The sequence below is a fragment of the Heterodontus francisci genome, unplaced genomic scaffold (assembly GCF_036365525.1).
Source record: "Heterodontus francisci isolate sHetFra1 unplaced genomic scaffold, sHetFra1.hap1 HAP1_SCAFFOLD_705, whole genome shotgun sequence".
Taxonomy (NCBI): domain Eukaryota; kingdom Metazoa; phylum Chordata; class Chondrichthyes; order Heterodontiformes; family Heterodontidae; genus Heterodontus; species Heterodontus francisci.
In genome coordinates this window covers 408,543-430,798 of record NW_027142242.1, presented here as the reverse complement: position 1 = coordinate 430,798, position 22,256 = coordinate 408,543, and the positions used below count along the sequence as shown (strand labels likewise).

The following is a 22,256-nucleotide window of genomic DNA, read 5'->3' as shown; positions in this document are numbered from 1 at the left end:
TGTCTGTCTCACTGGTGTACTCCAGCATCAAACTGTCAGTTTCTTGCTCAAACACAGTTTGATTTGAAGTTGCTGCTTCCAGTATTGTTTTAATATGCTGGAGAGTAAATGGCAACTGCTGTGATCGACCTTGAAAATGCATCGGCACATGATTGAACAAACCTCGGAACTCTACAGTAGCAGGCTGGCACTGTGCCAGCTACTGACAAGCAGATTAACTCTTTAGCAATTGCTTTGTGACATTATACTCAAACCTCACCATTAACTATGCCATCCTCTCCATAAAGGCAATTTCTCTGACTGGAGTAAGGCTTCTACACACGCTAACTCTCACTGGGGTACGGGTCCCACAGACACTGACTCTCACTGGGATAAGGGTCCCACAGACACTGACTCTCACTGGGGTACGGGTCCCACAGACACTGACTCTCACTGGGGTACGGGTCCCACACACACACTGACTCTCACTGGGGTACGGGTCCCACACACACACTGACTCTCACTGGGGTACGGGTCCCACACACACACTGATTCTCACTGGGGTACGGGTCCCACACACACACTGACTCTCACTGGGGTACGGGTCCCACACACACTGACTGTCACTGGGGTACAGGTCCCACACACACTGACTCTCACTGGGATACAGGTCCCACACACACACTGACTCTCACTGGGGTACAGGTCCCACACACACACTGACTCTCACTGGGGTACAGGTCCCACACACACACTGACTCTCACTGGGGTACAGGTCCCACACACACACTGACTCTCACTGCGGTACAGGTCCCACACACACACTGACTCTCACTGGGGTACAGGTCCCACACACACACTGACTCTCACTGGGGTACAGGTCCCACGTACACTGACTGTCACTAGGGTACGGGTCCCACATACACTGACTCTCACTGGGGTAAAGGTCCCACACATACACTGACTCTCGCTGGGGTACGGGTCCCACATACTACACTGACTCTCACTGGGGTACAGGTCCCACATGCACTGACTCTCATTGGGGTACAGGTCCCACACATACACTGACTCTCGCTGGGGTACGGGTCCCACATACACTGACTCTCACTGGGGTACGGGTCCCACATACACTGACTCTCACTGGGGTACAGGTCCCACACATACACTGACTCTCACTGGGGTACAGGTCCCACATACACTGACTCTCATTGGGGTACAGGTCCCACACATACACTGACTCTCGCTGGGGTACGGGTCCCACATACACTGACTCTCACTGGGGTACAGGTCCCACACATACACTGACTCTCACTGGGGTACAGGTCCCACATACACTGACTCTCATTGGGGTACAGGTCCCACACATACACTGACTCTCGCTGGGGTACGGGTCCCACATACACTGACTCTCGCTGGGGTACGGGTCCCACACACACTGACTCTCACTGGGCTACGGGTCCCACACACACTGACTCTCACTGGGGTACAGGTCCCACATACACTGACTCTCACTGCGGTACAGATCCCACATACACTGACTCTCACTGAGGTACGGGTTGCACACACACTGACTCTCACTGGTGTACGGGTTGCACACACACTGACTCTCACTGGTGTACAGGTCCCACATACACTGACTCTCGCTGGGGTACGGGTCCCACATACACTGACTCTCACTGGGGTACGCATTGCACACGCACTGACTCTCACTGGGGTACGGGTTACACACGCACTAACTTGCTGGTCTGCAGCCACGGCCACACGTGGACTGAGCCTGATTGTTCTAACCCATCCTCCTCGCTCTCTTTTAGGTGGGAAATCAGTGACAATGAGTAGTCTCGGCGATGCAACAACAGACCCTGTGAACTCCGACCCTGTGAATTCCAACCCTCGCAAGCGAAGGGTATCTCCTTGTGACACTGTGCGACACAGGTATGGAAGGAAGTGGCAATAATTTGGAAGACTAAAAGAAACAACCAGCAGGTTGTGAGAAGATGGTGGAATTGATGAAAAGGCTGGGTAATATCAGGGAACAGAGTATTTCAGCGATTCAGGTTCATAGGATATTAAAAACAGCTCAAGTAGATGACACTGTGGAAAGGCTGACGGCATATTGGGATTTATGGAATATAAAGGTCAAGCTGTAAAGGTGAATCTGTATAAACCTTACTCAAACCACAGTGAGTGTCTGTGCAGTTTTGGAATCCACACGATAGGGAGCACTTGGATAGGGGACAGCACAGTAACCAAGATTCAACCTGTTATTAGAAATACAAATACTGAAAATCAGGGCTGTTTTAATGAGAACAAAGTAGATTAAAGCATGATTAAATAGAGATGCTTAAAATTATGAAGGGATAGGACAGAGTATAGAGACAGGGTGTTTCCAGTCTAGAACTGGGGGCATAGATACAAAATTAAATGGAGGAGATTCAGGAAAGAGCAGGATAAAGTGATGCAGAGTTAATGATGTGGAATTGGCTGTGGCATTAATGAGCTATTCAGAATAGGAAGGGCCAGGCTTCATCCTGGCTGGTGCTGGCTTCACTGACCTGAACCAGGAGAACATCTGGTGCTAATGTGGGCCTGGCTGCCTAGGGAGGGGGAGGTCAGTTTGACCAGGATGGCATTGGATAGCAGGATGACACTCTCACACGCATCACTGTCCAGACTCGCTGATAAACCCATACCCCAGACACAGTGCCAGTCTGACCCGTACCCCAGACAAAGCTAGGCTCTTCAGGAGAGGAGGGGAGGGGGTTGGTGAAGACCCCATGTGGGGCGGGGCTTGTGACTGGCAGAGGCTGATGATTCACTCACATCTCTACAGTGCAGACAAGAGTCGGCGGGAACAGGAGAGCAGGTACATTGAAGATCTGGCGGAGTTATTGTATGCCAACCTCAGTCACATTGACAGTCTGAGCGTGAAACCCGACAAATGTAGGACCCTCCGCAAAACTGTGCAGCAGATTCAGCTCATCAAAAGAATGGAACAAGGTAAAACCAGCCTGTGTGGCTGTGCTGTGTGTGTTGGGGGTGGGGTTGGCGTGCTGTTTGTTTGAGGGGACGGGCGTGGTGTGCTGTGAGCGCGGCGGGAGGGGTTGCTGTGCTGTGTGTTTGTGGGGTGCGGGGGGCACCTTGCTGCGTGTCTTTGGTGGGAGTGCCGTGCTCTGTGTGCGCGTGTGCGTGGTTGGGGAAGGGGCCGCCATACTGTGTGTGTGGGAGGGGGGTGCCACCTAGCGTGCGTGAGATTCTGCCCCCGATGCGGGTATTTAGGTGCCTTCGGCTCCTTCCTCATTTATGAACAATATTGTTTTCTTTCCACAGAGAAGGCAGCACAAGCACAAGATGAGGTTCAGAAGTCTGACATCTCATCCAGCAGTCAGTCACTCATTGAAAAGGACTCTCTGGGACCTCTTCTCCTCGAGGTATGGGCAGATTACTGATGTGCATAAGGAGAACCAATTGCATGGTGGGGTCACAGCCTGTGAAGACTGATCTGATCTCAGCTGGTTTGGGACTGAGCAGGTTTGGGCGGGAGAGTTCCTGATCGCATTACTCCAACTACCCTACCCTGAAAAAGGCTCACCCGTCAGGGAACCCAGGCTTTTCGAAACTGATATTAAACTAGGGCAGTGACTGAGGGACTGGCTTAAGGCAGGAACCCAGACGTGGTCTGTCTCGGGTGGGGGTTGAGGGAGAATAGCTTTAGTGGGGGAGGAAGAGGAGATTGTGTGTGTGTGTGTGCCAGGTGGGGTGTGGGTGATCCCAGCACTCCTGTGTATTACAGGGTTTAGGGTGTGGGTGATCCCAGTGTTCCTGTGTCCAACAGGGTTTAGGGTTTGGGTGATCCCAGTGTTCCTGTGTATTGCAGGGTTTAGGGTGTGGGTGATCCCAGTGTTCCTGTGTCCTACAGGGTTTAGGGTGTGGATAATCCCAGTGTTCCTGTGTATTGCAGGGTTTAGGGTGTGGGTGATCCCAGTGTTCCTGTGTATTACAGGGTTTAGGGTGTGGATAATCCCAGTGTTCCTGTGTATTACAGGGTTTAGGGTGTGGGTGATCCCAGTGTTCCTGTATACTATAGGGTTTAGGGTTTGGGTGATCCCAGTGTTCCTGTGTCCTACAGGGTGTAGGTGATCCCAGTGTTCCTGTGTATTACAGGGTTTAGGGTGTGGATAATCCCAGTGTTCCTGTGTCCTACAGGGTGTAGGTGATCCCAGTGTTCCTGTGTATTACAGGGTTTAGGGTGTGGATAATCCCAGTGTTCCTGTGTCCTACAGGGTGTAGGTGATCCCAGTGTTCCTGTGTATTACAGGGTTTAGGGTGTGGATAATCCCAGTGTTCCTGTGTCCTACAGGGTTTAGGGTGTGGGTGATCCCAGTGTTCCTGTGTATTGCAGGGTTTAGGGTTTGGGTGATCCCAGTGTTCCTGTGTCCGACAGGGTTTCGGGTGTGGGTGATCCCAGTGTTCCTGTGTATTACAGGGTTTAGGGTGTGGATAATCCCAGTGTTCCTGTGTATTACAGGGTTTAGGATGTGGGTGATCCCAGTGTTCCTGTGTATTACAGGGTTTAGGGTTTGGGTGATCCCAGTGTTCCTGTGTCCGACAGGGTTTCGGGTGTGGGTGATCCCAGTGTTCCTGTGTATTACAGGGTTTAGGGTGTGGATAATCCCAGTGTTCCTGTGTATTACAGGGTTTAGGATGTGGGTGATCCCAGTGTTCCTGTGTATTACAGGGTTTAGGGTTTGGGTGATCCCAGTGTTCCCGTGTATTACAGGGTTTAGGGTGTGGGTGATCCCAGTGTTCCTGTGTATTACAGGGTTTAGGGTGTGGGTGATCCCAGTGTTCCTGTGTATTACAGGGTTTAGGGTGTGGATAATCCCAGTTTTCCTGTGTATTACAGGGTTTAGGGTGTGGATAATCCCAGTGTTCCTGTATATTACAGGGTTTCGGGTGTGGGTGATTCCAGTGTTCCCGTGTATTACAGGGTTTAGGGTGTGGATAATCCCAGTGTTCCTGTGTATTACAGGGTTTAGGGTTTGGGTGATCCCAGTGTTCCCGTGTATTACAGGGTTTAGGGTGTGGGTGATCCCAGTGTTCCTGTGTATTACAGGGTTTAGGGTGTGGATAATCCCAGTTTTCCTGTGTATTACAGGGTTTAGGGTGTGGATAATCCCAGTGTTCCTGTATATTACAGGGTTTCGGGTGTGGGTGATTCCAGTGTTCCCGTGTATTACAGGGTTTAGGGTGTGGATAATCCCAGTGTTCCTGTGTATTACAGGGTTTAGGTGTTCCCAGTGTTCCTGTTTATTACAGGGTTTAGGGTGTGGGTGATTCCAGTGTTCCTGTGTCCTACAGGGTTTAGGGTGTGGATAATCCCAGTGTTCCTGTGTATTATAGGGTTTAGGTGATCCCAGTGTTCCTGCGTCATATAGGGTTTAGGGTGTGGGTGATCCCGATGTTCCTGTGTATTACAGGGTTTTGGGTGTGGGTGATCCCAGTGTTCCTGTGTATTACAGGGTTTAGGGTGTGAATAATCCCAGTGCTCCTGTGTATTACAGGGTTTTGGGTGTGGGTGATCCCAGTGTTCCTGTGTATTACAGGGTTTAGGGTGTGGGTGATCCCAATGTTCCTGTGTATTACAGGGTTTAGGGTGTGGATAATCCCAGTGTTCCTGTGTATTGCAGGGTTTAGGGTTTGGGTGATCCCAGTGTTCCTGTGTCATATAGGGTTTAGGGTTTGGGTGATCCCAATGTTCCTGTGTATTACAGGGTTTAGGGTGTGGATAATCCCAGTGTTCCAGTGTCCGACAGGGTTTAGGGTGTGGATAATCCCAGTGTTCCTGTGTATTGCAGGGTTTAGGGTTTGGGTGATCCCAGTGTTCCTGTGTCATATAGGGTTTAGGGTTTGGGTGATCCCAGTGTTCCTGTGTATTACAGGGTTTAGGGTTTGGGTGATCCCAGTGTTCCTGTGTATTACAGGGTTTAGGGTGTGGGTGATCCCAGTGTTCCTGTGTCCTACAGGGTTTAGGTGATCCCAGTGTTCCTGTGTATTACAGGGTTTAGGGTGTGGGAGATCCCAGTGTTCCTGTGTATTACAGGGTTTAGGGTGTGGATAATCCCAGTGTTCCTGTGTATTACAGGGTTTAGGGTGTGGGTGATCCCAGTGTTCCTGTGTCCGACAGGGTTTAGGGTGTGGGTGATCCCAGTGTTCCTGTGTATTACAGGGTTTAGGGTGTGGATAATCCCAGTGTTCCTGTGTATTACAGGGTTTAGGATGTGGGTGATCCCAGTGTTCCTGTGTATTACAGGGTTTAGGGTTTGGGTGATCCCAGTGTTCCTGTGTATTACAGGGTTTAGGGTGTGGGTGATCCCAGTGATCCCGTGTATTACAGGGTTTAGGGTGTGGGTGATCCCAGTGTTACTGTGTATTACAGGGTTTAGGGTGTGGGTGATCCCAGTGTTCCTGTGTATTGCAGGGTTTAGGGTGTGAATAATTCCAGTGCTCCTGTGTATTGCAGGGTTTAGGGTTTGGGTGATCCCAGTGTTCCTGTGTCCGACAGGGTTTCGGGTGTGGGTGATCCCAGTGTTCCTGTGTATTACAGGGTTTAGGGTGTGGATAATCCCAGTGTTCCTGTGTATTACAGGGTTTAGGATGTGGGTGATCCCAGTGTTCCTGTGTATTACAGGGTTTAGGGTTTGGGTGATCCCAGTGTTCCTGTGTATTACAGGGTTTAGGGTTTGGGTGATCCCAGTGTTCCTGTGTCATATAGGGTTTAGGGTGTGGATAATCCCAGTGTTCCTGTGTATTACAGGGTTTAGGGTTTGGGTGATCCCAGTGTTCCTGTGTATTACAGGGTTTAGGGTTTGGGTGATCCCAGTGTTCCCGTGTATTACAGGGTTTAGGGTGTGGGTGATCCCAGTGTTCCTGTGTATTACAGGGTTTAGGGTGTGGATAATCCCAGTTTTCCTGTGTATTACAGGGTTTAGGGTGTGGATAATCCCAGTGTTCCTGTATATTACAGGGTTTCGGGTGTGGGTGATTCCAGTGTTCCCGTGTATTACAGGGTTTAGGGTGTGGATAATCCCAGTGTTCCTGTGTATTACAGGGTTTAGGTGTTCCCAGTGTTCCTGTTTATTACAGGGTTTAGGGTGTGGGTGATTCCAGTGTTCCTGTGTATTATAGGGTTTAGGTGATCCCAGTGTTCCTGCGTCATACAGGGTTTAGGGTGTGGATAATCCCAGTGTTCCTGTGTATTATAGGGTTTAGGTGATCCCAGTGTTCCTGCGTCATACAGGGTTTAGCGTGTGGATAATCCCAGTGTTGCTGTGTATTACAGGGTTTTGGGTGTGGGTGATCCCAGTGTTCCTGTGTATTACAGGGTTTAGGGTGTGGGTGATCCCAATGTTCCTGTGTATTACAGGGTTTAGGGTGTGGATAATCCCAGTGTTCCTGTGTATTGCAGGGTTTAGGGTTTGGGTGATCCCAGTGTTCCTGTGTCATATAGGGTTTAGGGTGTGGGTGATCCCGATGTTCCTGTGTATTGCAGGGTTTAGGGTGTGGATAATCCCAGTGTTCCAGTGTCCGACAGGGTTTAGGGTATGGGTGATCCCAGTGTTCCTGTGTATTACAGGGTTTAGGGTGTGGGTGATTCCAGTGTTCCTGTGTGTTACAGGGTTTAGGGTATGGATAATCCCAGTGTTCCTGTGTATTACAGGGTTTAGGGTGTGGGTGATCCCAGTGTTCCTGTGTATTACAGGGTTTAGGGTATGGAAAATCCCAGTGTTCCTGTGTATTACAGGGTTTAGGGTGTGGGTGATCCCAGTGTTCCTGTGTATTACAGGGTTTAGGGTGTGGGTGATCCCAGTGTTCCTGTGTCCTACAGGGTTTCGGGTGTGGGTGATCCCAGTGTTCTTGTGTATTACAGGGTTTAGGGTGTGGATAATCCCAGTGTTCCTGTGTCCTACAGGGTTTAGGGTGTGGATAATCCCAGTGTTCCTGTGTATTATAGGGTTTAGGGTGTGGGTGATCCCAGTGTTCCTGTGTATTACAGGGTTTAGGGTGTGGGTGATCCCAATGTTCCTGTGTGTTACAGGGTTTAGGGTGTGGATAATCCCAGTGTTCCTGTGTATTATAGGGTTTAGGGTGTGGATAATCCCAGTGTTCCTGTGTATTACAGGGTTTAGGGTGTGGGTGATCCCAATGTTCCTGTGTATTACAGGGTTTAGGGTGTGGATAATCCCAGTGTTCCTGTGTATTATAGGGTTTAGGGTGTGGGTGATCCCAATGTTCCTGTGTATTACAGGGTTTAGGGTGTGGATAATCCCAGTGTTCCAGTGTTTTACAGGGTTTAGGGTGTGGGTGATCCCAGTGTTCCTGTGTATTACAGGGTTTAGGGTGTGGGTGATTCCAGTGTTCCTGTGTGTTACATGGTTGAGGGTTTGGGTGATCCCAGTGTTCCCGTGTATTACAGGGTTTAGGGTATGGATAATCCCAGTGTTCCTGTGTATTACAGGGTTTAGGGTGTGGATAATCCCAGTGCTCCTGTGTCCTACAGGGTTTAGGGTGTGGGTGATCCCAGTGTTCCTGTGTCCTACAGGGTTTCGGGTTTGGGTGATCCCAGTGTTCCTGTGTCCTACAGGGTTTCGGGTGTGGGTGATGCCAGTGTTCTTGTGTATTACAGGGTTTAGGGTGTGGATAATCCCAGTGTTCCTGTGTCCTACAGGGTTTAGGGTTTGGGTGATCCCAGTGTTCCTGTGTCCTACAGGGTTTCGGGTGTGGGTGATCCCAGTGTTCTTGTGTATTACAGGGTTTAGGGTGTGGATAATCCCAGTGTTCCTGTGTCCTACAGGGTTTAGGGTTTGGGTGATCCCAGTGTTCCTGTGTCCTACAGGGTTTAGGGTGTGGGTGATCCCAGTGTTCCTGTGTATTATAGGGTTTAGGGTGTGGATAATCCCAGTGTTCCTGTGTATTACAGGGTTTAGGGTGTGGGTGATCCCAATGTTCCTGTGTATTACAGGGTTTAGGGTGTGGATAATCCCAGTGTTCCTGTGTATTATAGGGTTTAGGGTGTGGGTGATCCCAATGTTCCTGTGTATTACAGGGTTTAGGGTGTGGATAATCCCAGTGTTCCAGTGTATTACAGGGTTTAGGGTGTGGATAATCCCAGTGTTCCAGTGTTTTACAGGGTTTAGGGTGTGGGTGATCCCAGTGTTCCTGTGTATTACAGGGTTTAGGGTGTGGGTGATTCCAGTGTTCCTGTGTGTTACATGGTTGAGGGTTTGGGTGATCCCAGTGTTCCCGTGTATTACAGGGTTTAGGGTATGGATAATCCCAGTGTTCCTGTGTATTACAGGGTTTAGGGTGTGGGTGATCCCAGTGTTCCTGTGTATTGCAGGGTTTAGGGTGTGGGTGATCCCAGTGTTCCTGTGTATTACAGGGTTTAGGGTGTGGGTGATCCCAGTGTTCCTGTGTATTGCAGGGTTTAGGGTGTGGATAATCCCAGTGCTCCTGTGTCCTACAGGGTTTAGGGTGTGGGTGATCCCAGTGTTCCTGTGTATTACAGGGTTTCGGGTTTGGGTGATCCCAGTGTTCCTGTGTCCTACAGGGTTTCGGGTGTGGGTGATGCCAGTGTTCTTGTGTATTACAGGGTTTAGGGTGTGGATAATCCCAGTGTTCCTGTGTCCTACAGGGTTTAGGGTTTGGGTGATCCCAGTGTTCCTGTGTCCTACAGGGTTTCGGGTGTGGGTGATCCCAGTGTTCTTGTGTATTACAGGGTTTAGGGTGTGGATAATCCCAGTGTTCCTGTGTCCTACAGGGTTTAGGGTGTGGGTGATCCCAGTGTTCCTGTGTCCTACAGGGTTTCGGGTGTGGGTGATCCCAGTGTTCTTGTGTATTACAGGGTTTAGGGTGTGGATAATCCCAGTGTTCCAGTGTCCTACAGGGTTTAGGGTGTGGGTGATCCCAGTGTTCCTGTGTATTACAGGGTTTAGGGTGTGGGTGATTCCACTGTTCCTGTATATTACAGGGTTGAGGGTTTGGGTGATCCCAGTGTTCCTGTGTATTACAGGGTTTAGGGTGTGGATAATCCCAGTGTTCCTGTGTATTACAGGGTTTAGGGTGTGGGTGATTCCACTGTTCCTGTATATTACAGGGTTTAGGGTGTGGGTGATCCCAGTGTTCCTGTGTATTACAGGGTTTAGGGTTTGGGTGATCCCAGTGTTCCCGTTTATTACAGGGTTCAGGGTGTGGGTGATCCCAGTGTTCCCGTGTATTACAGGGTTTAGGGTATGGATGATCCCAGTGTTCCTGTGTATTACAGGGTTTAGTGTGTGGGTGATCCCAGTGTTCCTGTGTCCTACAGGGTTTAGTGTGTGGGTGATCCCAGTGTTCCTGTGTATTACAGGGTTTAGTGTGTGGGTGATCCCAGTGTTCCTGTGTATTACAGGGTTTAGGGTATGGATGATCCCAGTGTTCCTGTGTATTACAGGGTTTACTGTGTGGGTGATCCCAGTGTTCCTGTGTCCTACAGGGTTTAGTGTGTGGGTGATCCCAGTGTTCCTGTGTATTACAGGGTTTAGGGTATGGATGATCCCAGTGTTCCTGTGTATTACAGGGTTTAGTGTGTGGGTGATCCCAGTGTTCCTGTGTCCTACAGGGTTTAGTGTGTGGGTGATCCCAGTGTTCCTGTGTCCTACAGGGTTTAGTGTGTGGGTGATCCCAGTGTTCCTGTGTATTACAGGGTTTGGGGTGTGGGTGATCCCAGTGTTCCTGTGTATTACAGGGTTTAGGGTTTGGGTGATCCCAGTGTTCCTGTATATTACAGGGTTTGGGGTGTGGGTGATCCCAGTGTTCCTGTATATTACAGGGTTTAGGGTGTGGGTGATCCTAGTGTTCCTGTGTGCTAAAGGGTTTAGGGTGTGGGTGATCCCAGTGTTCCTGCGTACTGAAGGGTTTAGGGTGTGGGTGATCCCAGTGTTCCAGTGTCCGACAGGGTTTAGGGTATGGGTGATCCCAGTGTTCCTGTATATTACAGGGTTTAGGGTGTGGGTGATCCTAGTGTTCCTGTGTGCTAAAGGGTTTAGGGTGTGGGTGATCCCAGTGTTCCTGTGTGCTAAAGGGTTTGGGCTGTGGGTGGGATCTGGCGTTCCTGCGTACTGAAGGGTTTGTGCTCTGTGCAGGCTCTGGATGGGTTTTTCTTTGTGGTGAATGGTGAGGGCCGTATCATGTTCGTCTCAGAGAACGTCACCAGTTACCTGGGATACAACCAGGAGGAGCTGATGAACACCAGTGTCTACAGTATCCTGCACCTTGGCGATCACGCTGAGTTCGTTCGCAACCTACTGCCCAAGTCCCTGGGTAAGAGATTGTCCTCCTGTATAATCTGTGCTTCTTCTTGGGCAGGGGAGAGGGCTAAGCTACCATTATGGCAGCACCACAGCTCACTACGAAGTTGTTATTACCAGAGGGACTATGGGGGGCTGTGCTCAATGTATTATTCACCTCTCTGTCAGAAATCCCAGTTCAGATGCTTGAGCACATGATTCAGGCAGCACTCCCTTGTGTCAATACCAAGGGATTGCTGCACCTTTGGAGGGGCAGTACTGAGGGAGTGCTGCACTGTCATAGAGTCATAACGGCACAGAAGTAGGCCATTCGGCCCCTTGAGTCCATGCTGGCTTTCTGTACTGCAATCCAATCAGTCCCATTCCCCAGCTGTATCCCTGTAGCCATGTAAGTTTATTTTCCTCAAGTGCCCACCCAATTTCATTTTGAAATCCTTCAACATCTCCGCTTCTACCATCCTCATAGGCAGCGAGTTCCAGGTCATTACCACTCGCTGCATAAAATAAGTTCTCCCTCACATTCCCCACTGCATCTCTTGCCCAAAACCTAAAATCTGTGTCCCCTAGTCCTTGTATGATCAGCTAATGGGAATAGCATTTCTTTGTCTACCCTATCCAAACCTGTCATAATCTTGTACACCTCTATCAAATCTCTCAATCTCCTTTGCTCCAGGGAGAATAACCCCAGTTTCACCAACTTAACCTTGTAGCTAAAATCCCTTATCCCTGGAACCAATCTGCTAAATCTCCTCTACACCCTCTCAAGGACCCTCGCTTCCTTCCTAAAGTGTGGTGACCAGAACTAGGCACAGTACTCTAGTTGTGGCCTAACCAGAGCTTTATAAAGGCTCGGCATAACTTCTCTGCTTTTGTACCTTTATTTATGATGCTCAAGATCCCATAGGCTTTGCTAACTACTCTCTCAATATGTCCTGCCATCTTCAAAGATCTATGCACATGAACCACCCCCCTTCCCAGGTCCTTCTGTCTCTGTACACTCTTCAGAACTGTACCATTTAGTTTATATTGCCTCTCTCTATCCCTTTTGCCAAAATGCATCACCTCACATTTCTCTATTGAATTCCGTCTTCTGCTTGTCTGCCCATTCTGCTAGGCTATATATGTCCTTTTGCAGTTCAGTAGTTTCACAGCCATACTGTGAAACATGGGCGACTTACAGCTACCAGGAAAAGAAGCTCAATAATTTCCATCTTCGCTGTCTGCGGTGCATTATGGGTATATCCTGACAGGACAAAATCACAAATGTGGCAATCCTCTCAAAGGCAGAGCTCCCAAGTGCGTAGGCAATAATCAAACAGAGGCGGCTTCAGTGAATCGGACACATCCACAGGATGGAAAACAGTCTCATACCCAAGGACCTTCTGTATGGTGAGGTAACCAGGGCCAGACGACCAATGGGGCACCCAAAGCTCCACTTCAAGGATACTTGCAACGTGACATGAAAGTTCAAAATGTTGACTTGGGAGTTGTGAGCTGGCGAAAGAGGGAAATGGCGACACATTCTGTGGACTGGTGAGCAACTGCCACGATGACCAGTTGCTGAAGCAGCTTGGCAACAGGTGCCATCGTCAGAAACAGCAACTCACAGCATCACTCAGCAGCTTCACGTGTAGCACTTGTGGCAAAACCTGCCTCTCAAGAATTGGTCTTCACAGCCATCAGCAAAGGTGCACCAAGAGAAGACACCCCACCTAAATGGATTGTTTGCTGCGTGTCCATCATCTTTCGCAGATGGAAGGATACCAACCTCTAGTTCAGTGGTATCATCCTCACTGTTTGCCACACCATCAGATTAGGTATCATCAGCAAATTTTGATATTTTGCTCTGTATTCCAATATCCAAGTCATTTATGTATATCAAAAAAAGCAGTGGTCTTAGCATTGACCCTTGGGGAATGCCACTGTCTATCATTCTCCAGTCTGAAAAACAGCCATTTACTACAACTTGCTATTTTCGGTCCTTAAGACAATTTTATCCAAGTTGATACTGACCCTCCGATTCCATGAGCCTCAATGTTGGTACTTTCTCAAATACTTTCTGAAGATCTGTATAGACAACACCCATTGCATTCCCTTCATCAACAGGCGATAAAAAAGTCAAATGGTATGTTGACCTTCATAGCCAGAGGATTCGAGTACAGGAGCAGGGATGTCTTGCTGCAATTATACAGGGCCTTGGTGAGGCCACACCTGGAATATTGTGTGCAGTTTTGATCTCCTTTTCTGAGGAAGGATGTTCTTGCTATAGAGGGAGTGCAGCGAAGGTTTACCAGACTGATTCCTGGGATGGCGGGACTGACATATGAGGAGAGATTGAGTTGGTTAGGATTATATTCGCTGGAGTTCAGAAGAGTGAGGGGGGATCTCATAGAAACCTACAAAATTCTAACAGGACTTGACAGGGTAGATGCAGGAATGATGTTCCTGATGGTGGGGAAGTCCAGAACCAGGGGTCATAGTCTAAGGATACGGGATAAGCCTTTCAGTACTGAGATGAGGAGAAATTTCTTCACCCAGAGAGTGGTGAGCCTGTGAAATTCACTACCACAGAAAGCAGCTGAGGCCAAAACATTGTATGTTTTCAAGAAGGAGTTAGATATAGCTCTTGGGGCGAAAGGGTTCAAACGATATGTGCAGAAAGCGGGAACAGCTTACTAAGTTGAATGATCAGCCATGATCATAACGAATGGCGAAGGGCCAAATGGCCTACTCTTGCTCCTATTTTCTATATGTTTCTATGTAGGTCCAGGTGATTTACCAATTTTCAGTCCCATTAATTTCTCCAGTACTACTTTTTTACCAATACTAATTTCTTTCAGTTCCCCATTCTCGCTAGTCCCTTGGTTAGTATTTCTGGGAGTTTTTTTTTGTATCTTCCTCCATGAAGACAGACACAAGGTATTTGTATAGTTTCTCTGCCATTTCCTTATTCTCCATTATAAATTCTCCTGTCTCTGCCCTCTGTAATGGCCCACATTTTTCTTTGCTAATCTTTTCCTTTTTACATACCTGTAGAAGCTTTGACAGTCCATTTATATGTTTCTTGCCAGTTTACTTTCATAGGAACGTATGAATTTGGAGCAGGTGTCGGCCACTCGGCCCTTCGAGCCTGCTCTGCCATTCAGCAAGACCACGGCTGATCTAATTGTAACCTCGACTCCACATTTCCACCTACCCCCGATAACCTTTCACCTCCTTGCTTATCAAGAATCTATCTACCTCTGCCTTAAAAATATTCAAAGACTCTGCTTCCACTGCCTTTTGAGCAAGAGAGCTTACGAACTGAGAGAAAAAATTTCTCCTCATCTTTGTCTTAAATGGGCAACCACTTATTTTTAAACAATGACCTCTAGTTCTAGATTCTCCCACAAGAGGAAACATCCTTTCCACATCCACCATGTCGAGACCCCTCAGGATCTTATATGTTTCAATCAAGTCACCTCTTACTCTTCTAAACTCCTGCAGATACAAGCCTAGCCTGTTCAACGTTTCCTCATAGGACAACCTGCCCATTCCAGGTATTAGGCTGGTAAACCTTCTCTGAACTGCTAACTAATTTACATCCTTCCTTAAAAAAGAACAATACTGTACACACTACTCCAGATGTGGTCTCACCAATACCCTTTATAACTGAAGCATAACCTTCCTACTGTTGTATTCAATTACCCTTGTAATAAATGATAACATTCTATTAACTTTCCTAATTACGGTGCTGTATCTGCAGACTAACTTTTAGCGATTCATGCACTAGGACACCCAGATCCCTCTGTATCTCAAAGCTCTGCAATCTTTTACCATTTATATAAGATCCTGAGGGGTCTTAACAGGGTGGATGTGGAAAGGATGTTTCCCCTTGTGGGAGAATTTAGAACTAGGGGTCACTATTTAAAAATAAGGGGTTGCCCATATAAGACAGAGATGAGGAGAATGCTTTTCTCTCAGAGGGTCGTGAGACTTTGGAATTCTCTTCCTCAAAAGACAGTGGAAGCAGAGCCTTTAAATATTTTTAAGGCAGAGGTAGATAGATTCTTGATGAGCAAGGGGGTGAAAGGTTATCGGGGTAGACTGGAATGTGGAATCAAGGTTACAATCAGATCAGCTATGATCTTATTGAACGGCGGAGCAGGCTCGAGGGGCCTACTCTTGCTCCTAATTCATATGTTCATTGTACAATACTAGATCTACAATAGCCCATTCTTTAGTTGGTTCCTCAACAGACTGTTCTAGAAAACCATTTTGTATAGATTCCAAGAATTTGTCCGCCACAACATTAGTATCAATGAAGTTTACCCAGTCTATATGTAGATTGAAATCCTCCATAATTATTGTATTACCCTTGTTATACGCACCTCTGATTTCCTGAATTATACTGTGATTGACATTACCCTTGTTGTTTGGTGGCCTATAAATGGCTCCCACCAATGTTTGATGCCCCTTGCTGTTTTAGTTCCACCCAAACTGATTCTACATCTTGATCTTCCAATCTAAGGTCTTCTCTCACTAATGTACTGATCACATCCTTTATGAACAGCGCTACACCTTTTTTGCCTATCTTTCCTAAATGTCAAATACCCATTCAGTTCCCAGCTTTGGTCACCCTGCAGCCTTGTCTCCGTAATGGCAATGGGATCAGACCCGTTTACTTCTATTTGTGCTGTCAATTCATCTACCTTGTTGCGAATGCCGCATGCATTCAGCTAGAATGCCTTTAATTTTGCCTTTTTAATATTTTTCTGTATTTTGACTCTATTTGAAGCTGGCGTTTGTTTCCGCTGCCTTCCATCGTCGCTTACTACTTTTCTCCATACCATTATCAGCTTTGTTTTTCTCCTGTGTGAAATATCTCTCCTATTCCCATCCCCCTGCAAGTTAATTTAAACCCTTCCCAACAGCACTCTCAAATCTCCCTGCGGGGATATTGGTCCTGGTCCTGCTTAGGTGTATTCTGTCCTCCTTATACAGGTCTCATTTGCTCCAGAACCAGTCCCAATGCCTCAGAAATCTAAAGCTTTTCCTCTTGCACCATCTCTCCAGCCACGTGTTCATTTGCTCTACCCTCCTATTTCTGTACTCGCTAGCATGTGGCACTGGGAGTAATGCTGAGATTACTGCTATTGAAGTCCTGCTTTTTAATCTCTTTCCTGGCTCTCTCAAATCTGCTTTCAGGACCTTATCGCTTTTTCTACCTATGTTGTCGTTACCGATGTGGACCACGACCTCTGGCTGTTCTCCCTCCCCCTATAAGAATGTCCTGCAGCCACACAGTGACATCCTTGATTCTGGCACCAGAGAGGCAACACACCATCTTGGAGTCAGGTCTACGGCCGCAGAAATGCCTGCCTGTTCCCCTAACTATTGAATCCCCTACCACTATTGCTCTTCCACTCTTCTTCCTCCCCTCCTCTGCAGCTGAGCAACCTGTGGTGCCACAGACTTGGCTCAGCTGCACTCCTCTGAAGAACCATTGCCCTCACCAGTATCGAGAAAGAAAAACTGGTTGGTGAGCAAGATGAACTCAGGGACTCCTGCAGTACTTGCCTGGTCCTCCTGGACTGTCTGGTGGTCACCCATTCCCTCTCTGCCTGCACTCTCTTGACCTAAGTTGTGACCAGCTCTCTAAATGTGCTATCCACGTAGTTCTCAACCTCACAGATGTGCCCCAATGACTCCAGCCATTGCTCGAGTTCCAAAACCCGGAGCTCAAGTTTCTGCAGCTGGTGACGCTTCCTGCATATGTCACACGGCAAATGTCCACGACTTCCCACATGTCACAGGATGTTCTTCCCACGCGGCCGAGCTGCCCTGCCATGCCTTTACTTTACAGACTATTTATTATAAACTAGAGACTAGCAAATAGAAAGTAGAATTACTCACCAGCTGATCACCAATAAATTCCTTCTCCTCTGCCGACGTCACTTTTTATTCTTGATGTCTGTAGTGTTTTGAAATTGCATTGTGTACTCTCAAGGCTGCTGTAGAACACACATGCTAGCAGAAAGAAAGTGAAACTAGGACAGAATGAAACAGAGAAGCCTTTATATTCAGCTGCTGCAGTCTTTGTCTTGTTGTCTTTGCCTCACATCCTATGCCAAACTTGGCTTCTTCTTGGCCTCCTTGTCTCGAGAGACAATGGGTATGCGCCTGGAGGTGGTCAGTGGTTTATGAAGCAGCGCCTGGAGTGGCTATAAAGGCCAATTCTAGAGCGACAGACTCTTCCACAGGTGCTACAGATAAAATTGGTTGTCGGGGCTGTTACACAGTTGGCTCTCCCCTTGCGCTTCTGTCTTTTTTCCTGCCAACTGCTAAGTCTCTTCGACTCGTCACACTTTAGTCCCACCTTTATGGCTGCCCGCCAGCTCTGGCGATCGCTGACAACTGACTCCCACGACTTCTGATCAAATGTCACAGGACTTCATGTCGTGTTTGCAGATGTCTTTAAAGCGGAGACATGGACGACCGGTGGGTCTGATGCCAGTGACGAGCTCACTGTACAATGTGTCCTTGGGGATCCTGCCATCTTCCATGCGGCTCACATGGCCAAGCCATCTCAAGCGCCGCTGGCTCAGTAGGGTGTATATGCTGGGGATGTTGGCCGCCTCGAGGACTTCTGTGTTGGAGATACGGTCCTGCCACCTGATGCCAAGGATTCTCCGGAGGCAGCGAAGATGGGATGAATTGAGACGTTGCTCTTGGCTGTCATACGTTGTCCAAACTTGGCTAAACCTCACTTAAGTCCCAAGGACATCACAATGGCAATGTGATAAACAGAAACAGGATGAAACAAAATGGAAACATTGCTTTCAGGTGTGAAAATTTTGGAAGTTTTTGTCGACTTTCACAGACAGCATTTTAACTTAGAGACTGTTGGAGGGACACACTGGAAGCTAGTACAGTGTATATTCACACACTTATCTCTCCAAAATAACTATCCAATCAAAAAAAAGTATAATTTTGGATCACTGCAGAGAAGAGTTCGCTGAAAGTAGTACGATCCCAGAGGTTTGTAGATCTCTCTGTGTGGAGGATTATTGACTGTGCTAATATATGGGAGCTGGGTCTTTGAGGATTAACAAGCTCTTTATTGAAATTATGTCAAGTACACGTGGAGTCAGGGGACCAATGGCAGAATGGACAGCAAACAGGCTACAAAACATCAAACAGAGAGTCGGGGTTAAAGGTAGTTACTCAGACTGGTGGAAGGTGGGAAGTGGTTTTCCACAGGGATCGGCGCTGGGATCATTTACAGAAACAATTTGCACTAGGAAATTGGAATTATAATTTTAAAGTTTATGGATGACACCAGATTGAGGGGAATCGTGAATACTTAGGAAACTGTGACAAGATAGCAAAAACATTAAGAAATTTGGCGTACAATTGGCAAGTGAATTTCAATAAAGATAATTATGAGGTTGTGTATTTTGGTAGAAAGAGTTAGGTTGTCACATACTGCTTGGAAATTGAGTGTCTAAATGGGATAGAGGAACAGATGGATCTGTGGGTTCAGCTACACAATCATTAAAAGTAGTGACAGGTTAATAAGGTCATAAACAAGCAATCATTGGGGTTCATTTCTAGTGAGAGTGAATTGATGAGGAGAGAGGTTATGTTAAACCAGTACTAACCTGGTATGACCACACTGAGTACAGGTCCTGTCTTCACATGACAAAAGGGATTGGTTTAGGTGCAAAAACATTTACACGGATGATATTAGAACTGAGAGGTTAGAACAATCAGGAAAGACTAAACAGGCTGGGACTCCTCTCTAGAAAAGAAACGACTCAAGGAATGACCTGATTGAGGTCACTAAAAATAAAATTACATTTGAGAGGATGGATGTAGAGAAGACGCTTGGACTTCTGGAAATCCAAAACTAGGGCCAGAAATATATGAGAGCCACCAGTAAATCCAATAGGGAATTCAGGAGAAACTTCTTTACCCAGAGAGTGGTGAGAATGTGGAACTTACTACCACAGGGAGTGGTTGAGGTGAATAAAATGAATACATTTACGGGGAAGCTGGATATAAACATGAGGGAGAAATGAATAGCAGGATATGTTGATTGGGTGAGTTGAAGAGAAGGTGGGAGGAGGCTCATGTGCTTAAACACCGGCATGGACCAGTTGGGACGGATGGCCTGTTTCTGTGCTGTAAACGCTATGCACGTCTATGCAATCCTTTATCACTGCACTGCCGATCAATATGGTGTTGTCTATGCCCAATCACTTTGATGTGCACTCAGAGCCATCATTCATATCTCCACGTTGGCAAAAGTGGCTGCATTGTTTCAAAGGTGCGATGTGAAACCTGCCAATCATAGACAACACAAGGAAAAAGGCCTTGCTTCTGCATCAAGAAGGTGAAGAATTAGAAGCTATCTTTGAGACAATTACGACTGAACAAAGTGAGTACGACTCAGCAAGAAATGCACTGACAGCCTACTTCACACCCAAGAGAAACACCATATATGAAACTAAGCCAGAAGCAGATGAGACAATTAACCAATATTGCACGCGTTTGAGGCAGCTTGCAACTAGATGTGACTTCGGTGATGCTGAACATGTCAAACGGGGAATCAAAACACAAATAGTCGAAGGCTGCCTCTCCAGTCAACTATGCCAAAAAGCACTCGAGAAAGAAAGCTGTCAGAGCTGCTGGAGTTAGCAGATCGCTGTCGCTGTCAGAGTCCAGAGCTACTGAAGTTGAGGCTGCTAACAGTAACCACACATATGAACACTCTCGTCATGAAGACCCTATATGCCAAATGGGAAGTATTAATTTCATCTGTTGGAACCTTGCATTCAACTTTTACTGGAAATTCTTACAGGTAACTTGTTTTAAAGAGTAAACTGGCATCCAAGATGGCCACTGCAATTTACATTCAAAACACAAAAAGACCAGACGGGAAACGACTCATCTGACTCAACCTAGTCTGAACAATGGGGTGCTCGATGATTAAGTTACATGGAATGGCCTTATCAGCACGGTCATCAGGGGCCATCTATACCCATTGACTTTGAACGAGCCAACCCCCTCCAAGTGTGACTGGACAGCTTGAGATTTAGCACCCTGAATCTCAGAGAACATTCCAGAAAGACCTCATTAAAACAGCAAAGGGGCTTGATAATGTTGTGTGACTGGCTGCGCAACTCTGGAGAGACTGTAAGCTTTGTCACACAGAAAGCAGACAGGAGTAACTGAAAAGCCATCAACAAAGCTGGTCTCTCGTGCTTTCTTTCCCCAGTCAAGATCAAGAGACGACCCAGCTGCAACTGGTAAAGCTCCTCAAGCCTACAGACCGCCACAGCCATGAACTAGGGGAAAAGGATCAAACCCCTTTTCTGTCTTCAGGAGCCGTGAGAAAAGCAAGCCCACTACCGTGCACGTGGCCCAGCGAGGACTTCAGGAATACAACTTCAGTTGAGGACTTGGAATTTACAGTTTTAAATCTTATTTATTCTGGACTCTACTCCAACCACCAAATCTGTTTTCCCTCTGTAATCTATTTGTGTGCGTGTGACTCTCATATGAATATGTAGCGTATTTTAATAATTTTAACCAGTTTAGAGTGATAAGGATAATAAACTTATATCTTGTTTAAACTCAAGAAAACCTGTCTGATTGGTTCATTTGCAATTACATTGGAGGAATAGGAGCAAGTGCTCACTGAGGTGATAAGCTCAATCAGTGTGGTAAAAAAGGATAAACCCTGTTGCGATCAAACCAGAGACAGGGTGAAAGGGGAACCCGAGACCCCCTCCTCACCTGGTCGTAGCAGTATTCATCGCTCACATGCCATGAAACCACCAACAAAGCAACAACAGCTTTCACACAAACAGAGTTGTGACTTATCCAAAGAATGTTTCACTGTGGCTATGCTTAGCCACACCAGTCAGAGTGTTCTGCTACTGGTAAACAGTGTAAAGCCTGTGGAAAACCCAGCCACTTTGCTCATGTTTGTCGCTCATCAGCAAAATCAACTGCTATGATCAATACCAACAGCAGGGTGCCACATATGCGTACAATAACAAAAAGGCAAGAGAATGTAGCCAAAATAGAGGCGGACGATCTGAACATATTTTTGAGTTCTCTCTCAGACACAGCAAATAGCCATGTGTGATAGTGATCATTGGCTGCTCGGACATGAATGTTCTCATAAACACTGGAGTGCCTGTTTATGTCATGGGAGACAAATCCTTCGACAAACTTCAGGATTGCCCCATTCCCTGCAAACCAGGTAATACGAAAACTTTCCCTTACAGCAGTGACAAACCACCGAAACTCCTCGGGACTGTTGAAACACCAGTCTCATTCAAAGGCACTAGAACGAATGCTGTATTCTATGTCATATCAGTTTCCACACAGCAACAGATCTGCACTATTGCAGTCACATATGCGATTCCTTCAATAACAAAAGCATTCCTAAACTGTATGCTGATCGCTTCGCTGGTATTGGCAAGCTGAAAGGTATTACATGCGAGCTGCATGTAGACCCTAATGTGCCCCCAGTTGCACATAAATGGTGATGAATAACATTTCATATCAGGAAATAGACAGAGAAGGAACTTCAGCACCTACTTGACCCTGACATTATTGAGGAAGTTGGGGATGAACCTGCCCCTTGGGTCTCACCCATACAAGTTGTCAAGAAACCCAAGAGCGAGAACTAGATTGGAATCTGCATTGATATGTGATCACCAAACCAAGCCATACAATGAGAAAGGCACTTGACACCAACTGTCGACATCAAAGAGAAAGTAAATGGTGCTGAATACTTCGCCAAACTTGACCACAAAGCAGGCTACCATCAAATCGAACTTGCAGAAGAATCGGGATATCTTACTGTATTCTCTACTCACATTTCCAATACAACAGGCTCAACTTTGGAGTCAGTTCAGCAGTTGGGGTATTTCA

General features: G+C 47.1%; 1 protein-coding gene across 5 annotated transcripts in view; it reads left to right on the top strand.

The window, feature by feature from the left end:
* Positions 1 to 22,256, top strand: part of ncoa1 (nuclear receptor coactivator 1) — a 146,951-nt gene that overhangs the window by 37,726 nt on the left and 86,969 nt on the right. For 4 of the 5 annotated variants that reach the window (XM_068028429.1, XM_068028426.1, XM_068028427.1 and 1 more), the window contains exons 2-5: positions 1,791 to 1,911; positions 2,810 to 2,976; positions 3,307 to 3,407; positions 11,160 to 11,337. In XM_068028429.1, coding sequence (XP_067884530.1) covers positions 1,791 to 1,911; positions 2,810 to 2,976; positions 3,307 to 3,407; positions 11,160 to 11,337 — 567 coding nt within the window. Of the gene's footprint in view, positions 1 to 1,790; positions 1,912 to 2,809; positions 2,977 to 3,306; positions 3,408 to 11,159; positions 11,338 to 22,256 lie in introns of those variants that run through there. The other variant, XM_068028430.1, reaches the window with a different exon arrangement.